Source organism: Anas acuta, chromosome 3, assembly GCF_963932015.1.
Source record: "Anas acuta chromosome 3, bAnaAcu1.1, whole genome shotgun sequence".
In the NCBI taxonomy this organism is placed as follows: Eukaryota; Metazoa; Chordata; class Aves; order Anseriformes; family Anatidae; genus Anas; species Anas acuta.
Genome location: NC_088981.1, coordinates 40,243,556 through 40,262,997, shown reverse-complemented (window position 1 = coordinate 40,262,997; position 19,442 = coordinate 40,243,556). Strand labels below are relative to the sequence as shown.

General features: G+C 39.3%; 1 protein-coding gene across 10 annotated transcripts in view; it reads left to right on the top strand.

Annotated features, from left to right (window-relative positions):
- Positions 1–12,423, top strand: part of EML4 (EMAP like 4) — a 203,732-nt gene extending 191,309 nt beyond the window's left edge. For all 10 annotated transcript variants that reach the window (XM_068676743.1, XM_068676742.1, XM_068676741.1 and 7 more), the window contains 4 exons: positions 4,000–4,087; positions 5,410–5,508; positions 8,983–9,113; positions 9,601–12,423. In XM_068676743.1, coding sequence (XP_068532844.1) covers positions 4,000–4,087; positions 5,410–5,508; positions 8,983–9,113; positions 9,601–10,065 — 783 coding nt within the window. In that variant the 3' untranslated portion in view covers positions 10,066–12,423. The remainder of the gene's footprint in view (positions 1–3,999; positions 4,088–5,409; positions 5,509–8,982; positions 9,114–9,600) is intronic.
- Positions 12,424–19,442: the final 7,019 nt, after the last annotated feature.

The window sequence follows — 19,442 nt, the reverse complement described above, 5'->3', positions numbered from 1 at the left end:
AAGTTAATTTTAGAGCTCACATTTACATGATGTTTTCTCTTTGCTAAAATGATCTGTTCAAAAAGGACATCCATTTTTCATTTTGTTTTTAGTTGTGTAACACCCTGGCCTTGAGTCCAGCTATCTCTCTAGGTTGGTGGGAACATGTACACAATGAACATCGGAACCTCAGAGGGATTTGTAAATGATGTTACAAGAATAGGTTCACATATTAAATGTTGTATTTTTTAAGAATACATCTCCTGCTGAAAACAGTTTTCATGTGTTTATAATCAATTGCATTCCTTTAGTTTTAAAAATAGGAGAACTTGGTTAATTTGAAAGTGGAGGTGAGGGGACCATAAGCCTCATTTGTAATTTGTAATATATTTTTTCTTCTCAATCTTTGATACAAGATTAGCAGCAGAAGTTGTCAGGGAAGAAGTGAACAGGCATTAGGAAGTCCTTTAGTGCCACGTGTGGCACTTTGAGAAATTTCTCATTTTGGGGGCACTTGGTGAAGATACCCCACACTATCCAATGCTACTTGAGCATTGGGCATTCTGGGGACTCCTTGATGGCAGTTGTGGTATGGGGCGAGCCAGAGTGGTGACAACTGGCCAGATCCCAACACAGCATTTCACCCCATTACTTATTTTTTAACCACAGAAGATAAAATCACTCTAATCTTAAAATATGTAATGTCTAGCTTGTTATGTACTTTAGGATCCCTGAGTTCTTTGAAGAAGTACGGGATCATGTACTTCTGTATATCCTATGTATTTCATTCAAGAGAGAGCATATTATAATATTGTAAACTGATGCTTGGATCTCTTGCCCCTGTGTTGCAGGACAGTGTTTCAGAGAACAATTAGTTTGCAGATAATACCACTTTATTAAAGCAGTAAATGTGTGAGTAATAAGTGGTCTCATAATTCTAAAGCAGCTAATAGCTGGGAATATTGATAAACAGCCAGTTTTCAGTGCACAGAGGATGGTGAAGCTGTGCTGAATTATACCATTCTGAAGAGTATTCCCCTTCTTCCTTATCCTTTTCTTTCTCATGCACCTTAAGACATTCTCTAGTACGCAGCCTCTTATCAAGCATCTACATGTCTGTCTGTCTGTCCCTCTGCCTTGGCAGTGGAGGGGGTTTGTAAAAACTGGGTTGGGAGAAACTTGCATTGATATACTTAGACAGAAGGGTTAATACTTCAAAGCAGATTTCTGTTAACCATTTTTTTTCATTCTGAATGACAGCATGTAGAAGCCAAAATTAGCAGCCTGCTTTCTGTCAGGGCAGAGCTCCTCTGGCCCTTGCAGCCTGCGCGGACTGACCGACTGTGTGGCGAGGCTGCTGATCGGGTTTCACCCACCCTCTGCTGCCCGCCGGCACGCTGACAGCCCAAAACTGGCTTGATGTGAAACAGGGAGGCACCTAGACGTGCTTGGGACCTGGAGCTCTTCTGGCCCAGGCCTGGGTGCTGGCGCCGTGCCATCTTGGCGTTCTTCTGTCATCCAGTAGCCTCGCGAGTGACCTCCAAGTAGTATGACTCAGTCCTTCTGCTAGTCAACTTCTGGTTGTTTCTTCCAAGCTGAAAACATTGTTTGAATACTTTCAGAAGGATTTTATCTACTGAACCAACATCAGCTTGTGTATAAGGGCTGTATTCCTGCTGTTATATTTAAATCCCCTTTCAGTCACGGTGAGGCTTCCTAGGGCTCCTGGAGAGGCAAGGCCCTGACCCATGAGTGTGTCTCTGTGGTGAGGGGTGGTGGTGGTTGTGATCAGAAGGAATTTCAGATTAGCTGTAACAACCACTTTGGCTTGTGCAGCTGTTTTTCGAGGGCTCCAGCTATGCAGACAGCAATGTGAAGGTATGGGCTAGGTTATGAACTTCCTACATGTCAACAGTTCAAGGGTAGCCAGTGCTGTTTCTGTTTGCTTTACATCAGAGATATGTTAGCAAAGAAAAAGCAAGTGCTCAGCATTTACCAAGAGGGCTGGGGGGTGAAAGCCACATGGGCTGCAAATATCTGATAACACGAGGCTTAACCTGAATAAGTCGTGTGCCCATCCCGTAGGCTGTGGCCATTTTGACTCTTGTACCACTTCAGTCTGAAGCAGATAAGCATTAGCAATGAAGGAGAGGGTTTCCATGTGACCAAATACTTTTATTTGCCAGCGATAATGTAATTATGTTCATTGTACATAAAGGTACAGAAATGGAAAGACGTTTCCATTTCTAAATAAAACGTTGTATCAGTGGTGGCTACTGAAGAAGCATTTTCATAGAAAATGGGATTGTCCTTCTTAATAACACGGACAATGTTATGTTCCGACTCATCATTCAGCAATTGCTTGCTGGAAGGGATTTTCCAGCATGGAGCCCCCCGGCCAATTGCTTTGTTCACTCCCCCACCACCCTTAGGAATTTTAACAGCTGCCAAATGTCTGGCAGGATTTAGTAAATGACTGACCAATTCTTTTCCATGTTGGAGTTAGCTTGCAAATTTGAAAGCTTGGAAAACAGGGAGGGGGGGGAAGAATCCTAGCCAATAGTTAATTTAATTATTTATTTTCAAAATACCAAGTTTGTCTGTTGATATCATATATCCTACCTATGACTGCAAAGCGCTTATGTCAATACACAGTTCCTCTGCTTGAGGCAGACTGGTTCATAAGTGAATAAATCTTAAAGGCTAGCTTTTCTCCTAAATATTTTTGGAGTATCTCACAGAGGACCTGGTGACAGGGAGACAGGGTTGGATGTATTTCCGTGTCTAACTCTGGGAGCAGTCAACATCTCCTGCATTTTGCTGTAGAAGAGGCTGGCATGGCAACTGGACCAGCCTGTGTCCTGTGTGATGCCTGTCACGGCAGGGGCAGGCAGGGCCAATAGTCTTGAGGGGAGTGGAGGGACAGTGTCTTCCTAATGCTCACCGAGAAAGGAAGGGAGCTGAACTGGCAGCTGTCAGTCATGGAGATGGCATGTTGTTGCCCAGCAGATTGGCAGGGAAAGGGAAAATGGATGGTCTTGCCTGGAGGAGAGGAGCAGTAAAAAGAAATGGAAGGGTGGAAGAGAAGTGAAATGGATGTCCAATTTCTTCACTTCCTATCCATCCCTCTATAAGTAACCAGCTCATTCCTAGCCTTTAGAAACACGCAGCTTCTCTGGAGGCTCCCATTTCTTTATTATTACTGTTGCTACTACCAGCAAAAGAACTAATGCACAGGAAAAGCATGCTATCCAGATGCATTTAGCTTCTTCAGAAACAAAGATGGGTATTTAGCACTCCATGTGGCATTGCATAACTATGCAATCAGGCCAACGTTTTTTGATTATTATATAGGTGACCCTGTGCCTATATGTAGAACTCCTCCTGAAACTGGCATTAACATGCACGCAGCATAAGACACAGAAGCTCTCAAAAAGCTTATAAAGGTGTTCTTGTAACACTGGACCTTAGTCTTGCAGTTTTACATCGTGGTTATTAATCAATGCATCCTAAGCTTTTAGGATAAGCAAAGAAATAACCAGAATGTGGATGCATTTATTAAAATTGTTTTTAATTTATAGAGGAATAAAATGTAGTCCCATGCATCACTTTTCTGGCAGGAGTCAAAAAACTATTCTTTGCAAGTTTACTTGCCCTTCTCTTTTAGCTGCAGTGTATACTTTCTTAATGCAAATACAAATATGAGGTCATCAGTATTTTAACAGTGTACCTTCTCAGAGTAAATCATACTGTGGCCCAAGAGGGACGACAGTGTTTACAAGTGAGGAATCTGCCGTGCCATGGGAGAGGCAGGGTGCCCAGCCTGCGTTTGTTTAGTTGTTAGCAAGCATGGCACTGGGTAGTAAGCAGCCTTTAAAGGAGTGTGAGTGAATTGTAGCAGACCAGGGGATGGGTGGGGAGGTGTTTTTTTCCTGTTAACCATCCCACCTTTGGATGTAACTGCTGTTGCTGTTTTATTTAAAATATGTTTCACATTGTTGTTACTACATTCTTCTTTAGGGACATTCCAGCTATATTACACACCTTGATTGGTCCCCAGACAACAAGTATATAATGTCAAACTCAGGAGACTATGAAATACTATACTGTAAGTATGACATCAAATATACTGGAAACAGAAATATGTATTCGTTATCACAATATTTAAAAGAAGGTGTTTGATCGAGACTGTGCAAAATGCTCCCTGACAAAGGAACTAATTTGAACTTTTGTAACCTGATATCTTGATGTTATTCAGAGCTGTGTATTACCTAATGGCAATGCCAAATATAGCTTACTTCTTTACAAGGTCATAAATCAGGTTAACAGCTTAGAATTTACAGAGCAAGTGGCACTACGTTTTGATGTTGGCCCAAGGCTCCGTAGATTGAAAATAATATATACAGTTGTCTAATTACTGTCAACAGTACCAGTTATTTGGGGGGAATAAAATCAGCAGGTCTGTGCCACTGTTCTGTTCTGTTGGCTTTTTTTGTGTTTTCCTTTTGTGTGTGTGTGGTTGCTTTTTTTTTTTTTTTTATTAAACTTGATCTTGGCTGGTGATGTTGAAAACTGAGCAAAGTAATAATACTACTTCGGTGAGTTAGTGTTGATAGCATTTTCACATTTGTCTTTTTAATATATGAAAAGGTGAATTTAATATATAGTAGTTATGTCACAAATTCAACTTACATAGTGAGTTTTAAACTACTTTTTATATTCTTTATATGGTTTTAACTAGAACAAAAGGATTGTAGTTCTTTTCCTGTAATAGGCAAGAAGAGCCAGCAGTTTAAATATCTGGCTCCTTACTATGTTCTTTCTGCCTCTCACTGCTTAGGTTTCAAATCTGGATAGTGCAGTATCTGAATGTACCAAAAGAAAGTGTTGGTCAACATAACCGCCTGTACAGGCAAGCAAAGAGCTGTGACCCATTAGTATTGGGCTAGTTTGTTGAAAGATAGACTTTCTTTTGGGAAACAATCTTTCCTTTCCTAGTTACAATTGAAAAGCTGTCCAAGACTCCTCTGGCAGCAGTTTCTCACTGTTTTAAAAGCAGAGTTTCCTGAATGCTTGATTAAATTTTAGCACATCGGTGGAGCTATACTGAGCATAGACATTCTGCTATTACAGAATTTATTAAGGCATTTTGTATAGTAGGGGACCAAACTGCAGGGAAATGTTTCTTGAGGTACACTGATCTGAAAAGGGAAATGAGAAGTAAATGTGGTTTTTAGATACTAAGCAAAGCTTCAGATGTCTGGGATAATGGTAATGGTGTATCTTTGTCTCTACATTGCAATTCCAGGTTGGTTTTAAGATCCATTTTGCTACTACCTCCATTAATTTGGGGATCTTCAAAGACCACGTGTATAAATCCAAAGTTACGTGCCGTAACTCATGATTCACTTATTTTTTTTTTTGTTACAGGGGACATTCCAAGTGGCTGCAAGCTAATCAGGAATCGTTCTGACTGTAAAGATATAGATTGGACAACATACACTTGTGTGCTGGGCTTTCAAGTGTTTGGTAACCTTCTTTTAAGCCATCCCTTTACATTGCGTATTTGTGATTTCTTTCTGGCACAGAGGGGATAGCCCAAAGAGGTGACCACAATACTTGTCTGTGATACAGAGCAGTGGATGCTCTACAGACAGTGTATAATTGATTTATATTTAATCTTGAAGTGTAGATTTGATTTTTCTGCTATCATTTTAGGCTTCCAGTTTGGGGGACTTCAAACTAAAAAGCTGGTATTTTAAAGTGCTTATATGGTACAGGTACATTGATCTTTGTGTATGTTGATTTGGGATAGAAACAAGATAATGCAAGTATAAGTTATAGGTTGTGACTTAAAATCATGACAGCCCTTTGATAGTTGAATGAATAACACACACTGCTTCTAAAGAGCAAAAATGCTTTGAAGATAAAACAGATTCTTTACCTAGTGGCACATTTTTAACATGTAAAGAAAAAAAAAATTATGAAGCTCACAGGTCTGATTTCAGTAGTGCAGTTTGAGACTGTGGCCAAGCATTTCAAGCAGCTTTTGCTGATGGTAGCTCTTGCAGCTTTCTGGAGCTGAATACTTTCTGGAGTTTAGTGTTGTTTTGATGAAAATACTGGCCTGAGAACTGTGCACTGGGTTGCATATGTGCTTGTTTTTATTCAGTCTGTCTGTGACATCAAGAGTGGATGGCTGTTTCCTCCTGATGTTCTTTACATGCAAGCCTAGGCTGATGAAGGCTATCAGTCCACCGTAGTCATTTTTGTGTTTTTTTGCTGTTGTGGAGGTACAACTGAAATAACAGTGTAACACAAACGCTTTTTCTAAGCAGAGTATCAGACAATTCAGGCAACAATAAAATGAAAATCAAAGGTCTGTTCCACGTTAATGTGACGTTTTTCTCTAGAAGGAATGTAAATGCTTTGTAAGGCAAATATACCAAATATTCCTTCAGGCATAACCTGGGATCTGATACCATTTTACATTTTATGCAGAGTACTTATATCTACCAGAAATTCAGAGGTAGTAGAAGGTAGCTTTGTTGCTACTGAAATTGTACCACTACATTTACTGGTACAAGAGAGAGAATAAGGGAAGCAGCTGAGTCCCAGCACTTTTCCAGAAGCGTCCTTCACTCCTGACCTAAGGAGACAAGGTGTGGGAGTGCAGAAAGAATTCAGTTTCACATCTGAGTCATTGACTTACTCTCTTTAATAGCTATTGGATAGTAACTGCTTGTGACTGGAGCCAGGCTGGAGATGATCAGCTTTCATAATCACCATTTTGAGAAGTCTTTTTACTTTTTGTTTTAAAAGAGTAGATAAGTCTGCAGATCCTGTCTGCATTCCTTTCTGGATTAATCTGAACTCTAACCTAACTCTGGATTAAGTTTAATTAGTCTCAAGTTCACTAAAAATCTTCAAAGTGCCAATGGAGCTGGGAATGAAGTAGGTTAATGTGACGTTATTTTGGGGAAGAACAGAATATATTTAAACTTCCTAGCCAAGATTCATCGTGCTTTAATTTTATATTTTCTGGTGGTCTGACACCCTTTACAGAATTGTAAAATTATGGATTGGTCCCAGACAAAGACAAGTATTTTCCCACTAAATCAGACAGTGCAGCTAAGTCAAGCTAGCAGATACTTGGTGCCTGAAGATGAAGTCTGCCTTGACTCTAGGGTGAGCTGGTTCAGCGACCCAACAAAGCCACAGGCTGCTCACTTTGATGTTCAGGAGAGAAGGTTATGTTTATAGGGTTTTGGTTTTCAGGGTTATACATGTATGTTCTACTGATTCAGCTCTGTGGCAGTATGTCTGTAAGCACCAGCATTGCACTGTTGTCAGCAGAAGAAAGAGGATGGAAGAGCATGGTGGGGATGAGAATAGCTGCCAGTATTACTGCAGTGGCATAGTGGTATCATCATTCTGCACCCCTAGCACTTGAAGTCACTCCCTTGTTTACTGCACATTTTCCACACTTTTCTCTGAGCAAATTCTTTTGAGAGGCTTACTGCTGCCCAGCTGAATATCTTGAATATTAGTCTTTTTAATCTTACATTAAAAAGAAGAGGAAATAGCATAGCTTTTTGGCACAGCTGCCAAAGGTGCTAGCTGAAACTTCAGGAAACTAATTTGAAGTTAATTTATTACTCACGTCTGATGACAGTGTTTTATAGAGGAATGCAGGAGAAAGTAGAATTCATTCATTTTGAGCTACTTGAAAATTCTTTAATATATTTTTCAGATTGATTTTATTAGTTAAAGAGTACTAAAATGTTTCTAAACATTTTCCTTAGCATTTTATGTCTTTAGCAGTGCTACAAGTGTAATAAGCTGCCTTGGGTACTCCAGAGAAAATAAAGTTCTGACTCCCATCAGCTGAAGAATGGGGAAAAAACAACAACTTTAAAGTTAAACGTTATCTGCAATTTTGCTTAAAAAGAAGGCGTTTGAAAAAGATAAGACAGTGCTATGCTGGCAGCTTGTAATTGTAGAAAATATTCATCAGCATGTGTTATGTGTTTTTTATTCTACCACAGCCAGTGACTATAAGGGAGGAAGAAATTTTCATATCTCATGATGGACGTCCCTCTCAGTCAATCAGACACATTTTTATTTTTTTTAATTGGGGGGAAATTGAAGGGAAAAATTCCTCATAACTCCCTGATTAGTCAGAAAAATTTAGTCTGAGCTATAAAATCTGGCATCTTTGGCATATGTTAGTATCTTATAATACCTTGTTTAACTTTTATTCAGCCTTTCTCACAGATGTGAATCACCGGTTTTGTAATGGGAACCTCTGAGGCTCTGAGGTCTTTATTTTTTTTGTTAAAACTACAGCCTCCCCCATACCCAAATTATTCAGGGCTGTTCATCCAAGCAATATTGTTATTCTTTTGTCTAGACATATCAGTCTCTCTCTCTCTCTCTCTCTCTCTCTTTTTTTTTTTTTTTTTAAGTTAAAGGCATATTGAATTGTACTTAAGCACTTGACAGCACTTTCATCTATGTAACTTGTACAGGCTAGGTTTCTGTGCAAAGTATCATCAATCATCTCCTTTGAATCATGCAAATATTAAAAATTGCTCCAGATTTCATACAAACAAACAATACTTCTGCATGATGGCCTTGGCTTGTTCCATGCTTCAACATCAGTCTTGCTTTTAAAATGTTTATGCATCAGTCCAAGTGTTAATTTAACAGCTACCAGTTAAAATAAGCCCTAAGCAAGACTGAGGTTTTCAACAGGAAAAGTTGCAAGCCCAAGAGTCTATCCTGACCAAGGCTAAGGGTTTGGGAGGACAGGGACAGAGGAAACAGCATTAGATAGGTAAATTACTGCAACATTTAATTCAACACCTGTTCCATTTTCCAACTTTTTACATTTTGTTATGCTTGTCTGTCACAGCTTTATACATTTTAATTTTGTTCAAGGATACTTTTAAATAGTTTTTAAAACTACCATCACTAAATATCTGCTCTGCTCTCTCTTAGGAGTTTGGCCTGAGGGATCAGATGGGACAGACATAAATGCCCTTGTCAGATCCCATAACCGAAAAGTGATAGCAGTTGCAGATGACTTTTGTAAGGTCCATCTCTTTCAGTATCCCTGTTCCAAGCCAAAGGTAAGTCTAGACCAGGCTGGTCTATGTGCATGTTTGCGTTGAGGGACGTTTTCCTTGCCAGACACATGTTGCCAGTCCAGTTGTTTTAGAACCCGGCAGCCAAATTTGGAAATAAAGTACTCAGGACAAAAACATTTTTTTCCCAATTAAGTTAATCTATAGTATATAATATTATATGAAAACATTATATTTATATAATATGTCTTATGTGAAAAAATATTTATATGTATACAAAAGTGACGTAACAATAGTCACACTTTCCTTTGTCTGGCCTTAGTGTAAAGTCCTTTACTTTTCACATAAAGATCTAAATCTGTCCCAACTTACAAGCCTTGAGAAGAGAAGAGGTGTTGTGGGGGGAAGTTGGTACTCCTGTGTGACTAAGGGGCTCTTTTGAAGGGCTGAACAAAGATATTAGTTTTAGATTTCCATATCCTGTGCTCTTCCACTTAAGATTGTGATTTTTCTTTCCTGCTTATTTCAATAGGCCCCGAGTCACAAATACAGTGCTCACAGTAGTCATGTGACAAACGTCAGCTTTACCCATAGTGATGGTCACTTGATCTCAACTGGAGGGAAAGACATGAGTATTATTCAATGGAAACTCGTGGAAAAGGTAACTCTACCACAAAATGACATTGTCGTAGACATCGGTTCAACCAAATTGCCCATCCCTGCCAGTGAAAATGCTGTACAGTCTCCTGCACCTCTCCCACAACCTTTTAGTGAAATGAACCAAAACGAAAGTGTAACTGGCAGCTCTCCAGCTTCCTTGGAGAGCAACTTGGAGCAGTCCGCAGAGGCCAGTGAGGAGCAAAGCGAGGAGCAAAGTGACGGGAGCAGCCTGGATCCTGCCGAGCCGGGCTACGAGGAGCCCTCCAATGAAACGAGCGAGGAGCACAGCGAGTCCACAGTCACTGAAGAGCAGCAAGATAACTCGCCGGTGTCGTAATGCTCCCAGCTCAGACCGTTGTTATTTTCCCTTGGTGTGCGTGCTTTCATTACAGGGTGAGGGTTCAAATAAGGAAAAGTAGCTGAGATTGGTGACCACTCCAGCTTTTGAGTTTTGGTGAGATTTTTAGTCTGAGCTTCAGTTCAATATGTGGAACCATCCCAAGGGCCTGGCTTTGATGGTTTGTGTCATGATATGGTCAAAGTTAGTAGTGGACATTATCATAGATCCATTTCAGTACTGAAATTGCTGTTAGGAAGTGGCATGAAACATATACTGGAAAAAAGGTTAGCTCTAAGAATTAGCTGAAATAGACCACCTTACCTATGTGAAAGGGCTTTCTGAAAGAACCGAATGGATGAGAAGCACTGAGCAATTCCAGCTGAGGAGTACCATGCTGCTTTTTCCAGGTGCGAAGACAAACAAAAACCAAAAAGTTCTTGGTAGGGCTGTTTTCCTTTGTTTTTTCTTAATCAGAAAAATAGAGGAAAAACAATGCAATGATGCCACGTGTATGGCAATGCCTTCTTGATCTAACACATATGCAATTTTCTAACACTACTAATTCCTAGAGGAGTCTGGACATGCTCACAGTTGGTCTGCCCTGGGTGCTGCTAGTTCTAAGGCAAATCCTATCAAGGAACAGTGTCAGCTGTTCCATTTTTACAGACTATTTAATAACAGACTAACGAACTACTGGTCTGTTTCACTTTTCATGACCAGAAAGTTGATTTAAACAGTAGGATGTAATTTTCTTCAGAGAATTGCTTGCCTAGAGAGTTTGAAACTTAAGAGAGTCTTTACAGTGACTTTGATGTGAACGGCAGAGAATGCACGGCAAGAACACAGACTTCAGATGGGCTCCAGAGTTAAACTTTAAGCCTTCAAGCAGAACTTGCTCCATCACTAGTAGGATAAATATAAATACAGTTAACTTAAATTATTAAATTGGTGCTTGGGATTAGTGTATTAAGTTGGTAATTTTTTTCTTAATTTTTAGAGGTAACTCTAAAAATCATTAAACTGCAATCTTTTTTTTCTTTTTTCTTTTTTTTTTTTCCTGGCTCCTTTAGCAGTTGTGATATAAGCATACAGTAATTTAGATTGTGATTTTCTTTTTTTCCCCCCTCCGACTTGCTGATCTATTTTTGTGATTTTTTTTCTACCTTTACTCCCACCACAACCTCTCCCTGGGTTGCTCTAAGCCATGCAGCTCTCATGTGGCTATACCTGGCCAGTTACGGGATATCTTGGCATTTGGAAAGTAATTTTTTTTACGAAGTTTGTCAGATAGCTACAGTTTTTTTCTTAAGTGCATACGTTTTCTACTTTAAAAAGATATAGATTTACTGACAGATATCCATTTCCTATGTACTTGTTTATATTTTGATTACATAGAATTTTCTTTTTTAACTTGCTGCATTGTGCTGGTATTTTAGTTTTTAGTTAGAATATCATGTTTAGATACTTTGGATGAGTTCATAAGTCTTAATTGTGCAAGCGTTTACGTGATTGTGCCATTCCAAAGTGCATCAAAACTGTCATTCCCTTACTAGTATCTTCTCAGGAGAAATGCTACAGATCAGGTATTTAGTCATCATTTGGAAAGATAAAAACAAATGGACTCCCAAAGGACATTTAGAACATTTATATATAAAATATATAAATATATATATACACGCATATATATATATAAAAATATCCTCTTGTTTACAACAGTTCAAGAAAACCTCAAAGTAGTTCCCTCCGGATGGAGGGAGATATGGATTCCAAGCAACCCATCTGTTTAAACTGTGCTCTGTACATAGTGTTTTACTGGAGAGCTCTAGTATGCCTGACTTGCGAATTTGCCAAATAGCAGCAGTGGAAGATAAAGATCAACTCATCAAAGTGTGTGGTTCCAAATGAGGAATATGCTGTAGGTTTAGAAAATAATCCTAGTAAAGGAAAAAGGATTTTAGAGCTAATGAGGCATGGAGCTCTCTGTCATTTTTATGAACTCCACATAAGCAACACATTTCATTTGGAACATCTGTCACCTGGGGTTGCCATGTAAAGTGAGAGTTATATAGTTGTGATATTCTTGTGTTTGTAGTTCAGAAGACTCTACTAATATGCAAAAAGCCTTACAGCTTTCAATTGCTGGCAACTACTGTTTAACAAATAATTAAATCTGTGATAATGGATGGAAATGGGTGGGATTATGTAACTGTAGATGTTTTAGAAAAATAATTGTGAATGAATTTTGATTAAGAGTGTTTCATGTGAAGATGTTTGAGCCATTTCTATCTATCATGCATTCCTGTCTCAAGGCAGAACATTTTGAAGATTAAAAAAATAATAAAATAATCAAAGTAAGATAGTGCAGTGTTTCGTTTTGTTTTCTGTATTATCCTGGTTCCTTCTGTACGCAAATTGCATGTCATCATCATGTATTCAATGTCTGGGTCTATGATGTTAGAAAACAAAGAAAAGAACCTTGTCTAACTTGTGCTTTCTTGATAGGCTCCTGGACTTCATTAAAAAATAATAATAATAATAATTAATTCAGCAACATGACTAAGGCTGACACTCCTAAATATTGTTCTTGTTTACTTTACAAAAGTTATCTGACATTTCCATTTTCCACTGTTGGTTAATAGCCTACTAACACTACCCTTCTGCAACTAATTGATGGTCATCATGGGACTACAAATAAGAATTTGTCATATGCATTGCAATCTACCTTCCTGGGTTCTTCTTTAAGTCATGTGAAAAGCACAAACATATTTTGGAAATAACATGTTTAAGTATTGTGATGCTTCCACATTCCCAATGGTCTCAGTCCAATTGCAGATGTAGAAGGTCACAATATGCTTTAGTTTCTTAACATACTCCTTGTGAAAGATTCTTAGTCTTTTATAAGGCTTTGAATCATCTCCATTGCTTGCAGCTGTTTTTTGTCATTCACTAAAGGAGGGTGGAGTGTAGAAGAAAGAAACCTCCAAGATAGCCAAATACCTTATGTTTATCCTTGCTTAAACAAATAAAATTTAAAAAAAAAAAATCATTGCCACCCCCATTGAGGTTTCCAATCAAACTGGAAACCTCAGTGATGCTTCTTTTCCACCAAATTTTCTTGAGTATGTTGTTCTGAACTGGAGCAACAGGCAGATATGCTAAGGTGACGCTATATGTTTCCATTCTTGCAATATGCATCTATATCAGAATCATGGCATGCAAAGTTTTAATCAGGTTTTACATACAGAGGAGTATGGATATGACCACATGCTATGTGTTGTCTTCTTGTTGTTGTTTATGGAAATACAAGTTCCAGGGTAGTGAGAAAGAAGCTACGGTTGTAGATGGGTAATGATGAACCAAGCATTTCTTAGGTTTGATCTTACTGTAATTCTCATTATAAATATCAAGTTCTTGTGTGTTATGTTCCAGTCTCTCTTTTTTTTTTAATCGTCCCAAGAATGCATAGATTCTGGCTCTAATTTTCTTTGAAAATAGAGCAAAAATTAAATTTTGATTGTAACATTCATGATAGCACACTGCTCAATGTATTTTCTACTTTGTTTTGCTCCATGAGATAAGTTATGCCCCCTTTTTTCTTTCAGTTCAGTGCAGTATTTCAGTTGAATAATCAGGACAAAAATAAGTAGGAAGTCCTTGTGAAATTTAGCTTGGCTGGGCCAAACAAACAACAAATTCTCCTTTCCGCTGCCTCATGCCAATGAAATGTTGGTTCCTGGCAATGAAAGGATTAATATTACATGTGATGGATTTTACTGGTGTGATATTTGTGCTGCTTGTTTGCTTTCTTTCTGAACAAGTCCGAGCCCATTGCCTAATCTTTATTTCTGACAGATGGTTTCTGTACTAATACTTTAATCAACTAAGAATGAAAAATTGCTTACAGTAGGGTTATACAATTAATGAGAACGGGCAGCATACACGTTGTAAACTATTTAATGTAGCCGGCAGTGTATTTGTGTGCATACACGTATGCAAACATCAAACAGATACGACTGCTGTAGGCCATTTGTCATGCTTGAAAGAGAAACATAGGCTGCTTCACACTGCGGTGAATTAAAGTTTAGGAGCATGGGACAGGAGGAAAATCCTTCCCAGCAGGATGACAAGGTGAGAGGGCCAGGGGGGAGGCGCACCAGTTGTACCAGAGCTGTGCTTCCCAGCCCAGGACCCAGCGCCCTCCCTTCAGGTCCAGCTGTGGCCCTCATTTGGGATGAGCTGAGATGAAGTTCCTGACACATCCCCTAAAGTGCAAGTTCCCTAAGAGGTGTTTCAGAGTCACGAGGCATTTTATCAGGTAAGTGGAAAGCCCCTGGAATATGTCTATTAGCCTTGCTACCTTAAACTGACCATAGCCCTCAGATTCCTCTTTATAAAGACAGAAAAAAGCCTTGGAGTTGAGAAGCTTGGATGCCTCCTGGCACAGCTGAGTGCATTCAGGAGTGCTGGGGAGGGAGGGAGGTAAAATTCACCACTGAGGAGAGACTCCAGTGGCTGGACTCCTGCTGCCATTGAGGAAGGAGGGGGGAAAAAAGCAGAACAGAAACCCCTGGATGCTTTACTTAAGGCCCTGTATCAAAAAAAAACTAACCTGATTTAAAGGAAGAAAGATGGTGGTGTTATCACTGGATAGTTAAAAACAAATAAAAAAAAAACTATCCTCACCCCACCACCTCCCCCACCAAAACGCCTGTATTTGTTTATATGATAAAGCTTGCAAGAGCATTCAGTTCTTCTGTAAGGGTTGTTTAGAGAAATAACAAGTTTGTGGAGAGTTTGTCTGGGTTTAATTTTTAATGAGTAATTCTAGAAAATTGTTTTCTCCCAAAAGGTTTTATTAAATATCGCTAAATACGGAAAGAGTCAACCTGTTCAAGTGATCTGTGTGTCCTTGTGATTCAAGGGGTGGGTTTTTCAACCCCATGTCTTCTTCTGGAGGAAACCTCTGGGTTCCCAGCCTTCCTGAGATGTTCTGTGGAGTCAGAAAAGCCTGTGTCTTTTGAGCAGCCCCTGCCATGCACCTCTGGGTCACAATGTCATATTATTTTGCCTTCTGATAACCACTTTGCTTTGCTGTTTTTTTTGGGATTTCTGTAAAAGACATTTTCTATATAATCCAGACAGACTTTAAGGAATTAGTCAGTTACAGTTACATTGTCCCTACTTTTAGTTGGTGTTGTTGTTTGTGATAAAGCACCTTTGAGTTAGTTTCTAGAACATGCTTTTGTATGATGAGCCAAATAAGTGCTCCAGCTAGCCCTTGAGATACTGTATTGCCTGTTGTGGGACTTTTCAGCAATTTGATGTTTCTGTCATACACCGCTTGTTTTGCAAGCTGCCCTTGTGCTGAATCCTCCCTGTCACACAGCCTGTTCTTCATCCTGTGTGCCTCAACACTCTTCCAGTCTAACAGCAAAAGAGGTGGCATTTGCTTATTGCTTACGGTGCTGTTTCAGAACTTATTTCAGCCTCCTTTCAATATGCCATCTTCTCATTCCAGCCAGTGTCTGCACATTCCCTCCCTTCTCCCTCCTCCACACTTCTGTCAAGTAAGGATCAGTCCTTCCCCTGGCAATGTTCCTTCCTTTTAGTCTCTCTTTTGTACATTCACACGTTCTCTATAACTGCATGCAGGAATGTCACAGAGGTGGAAAGTCCCAAGCCACCTGCATCCGATAAGGGATGCAGCCTCAAAAGCCGACTATTATGGAAGTGGAATAATTCCTGGTATTTTGTATTGTATAAAGGAAGGTCTGTGTCTGGCACTGGGTGCATGCTGATGGTAGAACTGGGAACTTGATAAGCTATGTGTGACTGAGGTAAAAGGAGACCAGAACAGATTTAATGTTATTGCAACATCAGAGAGGCCTGGAGGCTCATCTGGAACTCAGGAGAAATACAAACAGAAATAATAATAATAATAATAATAATAATAATAATAATAATAATAATAATAATAATAAAATCTTCAGCAAAACAAAAAAGAAAAGTTTCAGTTTGACAGTGAAAGAGTGAGAAAACAACTACATAATGTACAAAGGACGTAAGTATATGCTAAGCTTGCTCTCATTATCTTCGGGCATAAAGGTGGGTGTGGGCTATATCCCTGCTGGACTCACTTTGTTTTACAGAGAAGCTGTGAAATCCACTGTAAGCAGAATTTCAGCAGAAAACATTTTTTTCAGTATTGCACTGATTTGAATTTTTCCTTGAAGATTTGTACAGCACAGTCTTAAGACTGGAGAGAGCAGTCAAAATCTTGTCTGTGCACAGGTACCCAACACTGCTAATGCTAAGCAGATCCTTGTCACAAATGTTTAATGTAAAGTGGCTGTAGCATAGACAAGGCTCTTGAAAGGATCCTATTTGCACCAAGTTTAGCAAATGTCAAATTAAATGTCAGTTGACCGTGTAAAGCTGATTTTCTTACATCAAAAGCTGCAATGCATTTTTAAGATTACGTATCTCCTATTTTGTGAAGGGCAATCTTGTGGTATTTCTGCCAGCTGGGAGAGAAAAAAAATGTGAAACATTTTAAATGGTTGGAAAAGCTTACCTAGGACAGATTTATCAGGACAGGATCCATCCCACACTTTGCCAGGACCATGTGTGCACCCACATTACACTTTGCTTATACTGTAGTATTTTGAGTTAGACTCAATAATTCCTTAGGAATAAAAATACCCCACAAATAAATATCTTCCAGATTATTCTGTCAATGAATGCCTCTGAAATTTCTTTCTGAGTACACCCCTTGCTCTGATAGGTCTTTCTTCAATTATCTATAGTGTTTCTGAATGTTTTTCTCTCTTTAGGAGATGATAACATTCCAGGCTATTTCCATCAATTAAATCAAACTCTGCCTCTCTAACCATCACAATCATTTTATGGTTTTCAAATTATCTTCTGAAAATTCAGCTGCCACGAAAAAGCCATCCTGCTTAAGTTGCAGGTAGAGACCAGGTAGGATTGGTTGTGTAAGTGCATGTACCTGATACCAGCCAGTGGTGGCTGTGGGCAGCTTTCTGCTCAACAGCAAATGATGGAGGTCCATCAAGGTCTCTTGGTTTTTGTGAGTATTATGCCCTGGCATTATCAACGCTGGTGATATTCTTGGAGCAGTTTCACATACTTGGATTACTTTCTCCTAGAGTGTTTTCAGTTTAGCAGCAGCACAGACTATCAAGATCCATGAATTTTTAAGAGAGGAGGGGAAAAATTTTTGTACTCAGAGTTTTCATTTACTGACTTGATTTTTACATTTTTTCTTAATTCTCCCACAGATTTAAACACGGTTGACTGGAAATGGGCAAAGGAACATATGGTCACAAGGTCTGCCACAGGTTTGACCACAAAGCTTATTCCAGTATTTCCCCCATCTCTCTGGAGTCTGACCAAGGTCACAGATTTTAATGTCACAGATAGTATGAAAGACATTCTGTTTTAATTCTGTTATAAGGAAAGACCTAGGGAAGCTATGGGTTGTATCCCATTTTGGGCCCTGAATTATTGCCAACTATAACATCTCCCCCTCGCATGTGCTATCTCCTGAGAATCATCTTGTGGGAATAAAGCATTACTCTACAGTGAAGAGCAGGAAGGGGTTTTGAGTGTAGGGGGGAGGGCTGTAGATAGGGAGAACTGCCATAAATGGCTTATGTTACACTCCAGCTTTTTGATGATTTGAAAATGTTTCTAGAGACTTGTCTCAAGAAAAATTCTGGGAATCAACTCCCGAGTTTTAGACTAGGTACAGCTTCAAGAATTTGCATGCACTGAGAGTTTGGCATAGGGGCACTTTGCTCTGTGCATGTCTTTTCACATCTGTCATGCCGCGTCTCTGTAAAAATATGTATTTAATGAAATGTGCAAGAAGTGGAGGGAATGAGAATCATATGTGCAAAGGAATGGGCAAGATCAGCCTGACATGAAACTGTTTTGATATCCTTAACCTGATTTGTTTGTTTTCGGTTTTTGTTTTTGTTTGCTTTCAAATTTTCAAAGGCCCTCTATGATGGTTATTCCAGGAAGGTCTCAAGGAATTACAGTCCACAGTCATTTTCAGGGCAGACTTGCCTTTAAAAAATAATAAAATACACCATTGCTTTCTACTGTCATCCAAAATTGATCAGACTATTGCTGATGGTTTGAAGAAGCATCAGAACTGTGAGGTTGCATAGTACTGAATATAGTAGCTGAACATTAGAGATAAAGGTGTCATTGTTTTGACTGGGACGGAGGTATTTCTCTTCATAGAGGCTCACTAAATGCTGTATTTGGGCTTTTTGATGAAAATAGTGGTGTTAACACACTGATGTTTTAGTTGCTGCAGAGCAGTGCTCACACAGCACCAAAGACCTTTCTGCTCCTGGTGCTGCCCTGCCAGTGGGAGGCTGGGGGCGCACCAGGAGCTGCGAGGGGGCACAGCCAGGACAGCTGGCCCAGGCCGACTAAAAGGTACCATGTGGCATCGTGATCAGCAATAACAGCTGAGGTAAAGAGAGAAGAAGGGGGAGAGCATTTGGAGTGATGGTGTTTGTCTTCCCAAGAAACCATTACATGTGATGGGCTCTGGAAGTGGCTGAACATCTGCCTTCTGATGGGAAGTAGTGAATGAATTCCTTGTTCTTCTTTGTTTCTGCCACATGGCTTTTGCTTTACATAGTAAAAGCAAAAGAACAGCCCATGAGTTCTTACACTTTTATCTTTCCAATTCTCTCCCCATCCCACCTGAGGAGAGTGAGTGAGAGTCTGGATGGTGCTGAACTGCCTCCTGGGACTAAACAACAGCAAAAGGCAATTCCAAAGAGTAAGAGGTAACAAGACACAAGGCAATGGGAACTGTGCAATTTTTTTCAAAACTTGTTACAATGCACACTTTCCTAATGCATTTTCCTCACTGATAGTTCTCAACCAAACTTTTTCAGTGCTCTGTTTTTCTAGGGACACTCTGGGATTAGATGTACTTTTGATAGTGATCTTAGCATTTGTTCATAATTCTCATTTGCCAGTATTTGTGTTCATCTTGAGTTGTTATATCATTAAAAAAAAAAAAAAAAAAAGGAATCTGGATACAAGCTCACCTTTCCGAAATCATGCCATCCATTCAACCCTTCAGGAGACTTGGATTTTATTATTTTGCTTTTCAACCCAAGCAAGTTCTGAATATCTCCTCTCCAACAATATTTATTCTGTGACTCTGTATTAGCACTTTCCTTAACACAGAGGAACTGATATGGTCAATTTTCACATCTGTCCTTCAAGAAAACACACTGCAATTGAGGAACTGCATTGAGTAATTATGAATTCAAGGTGAAGTTTTTGAACTTTGTCCTCCAAATTTCCTCTGGACAGTC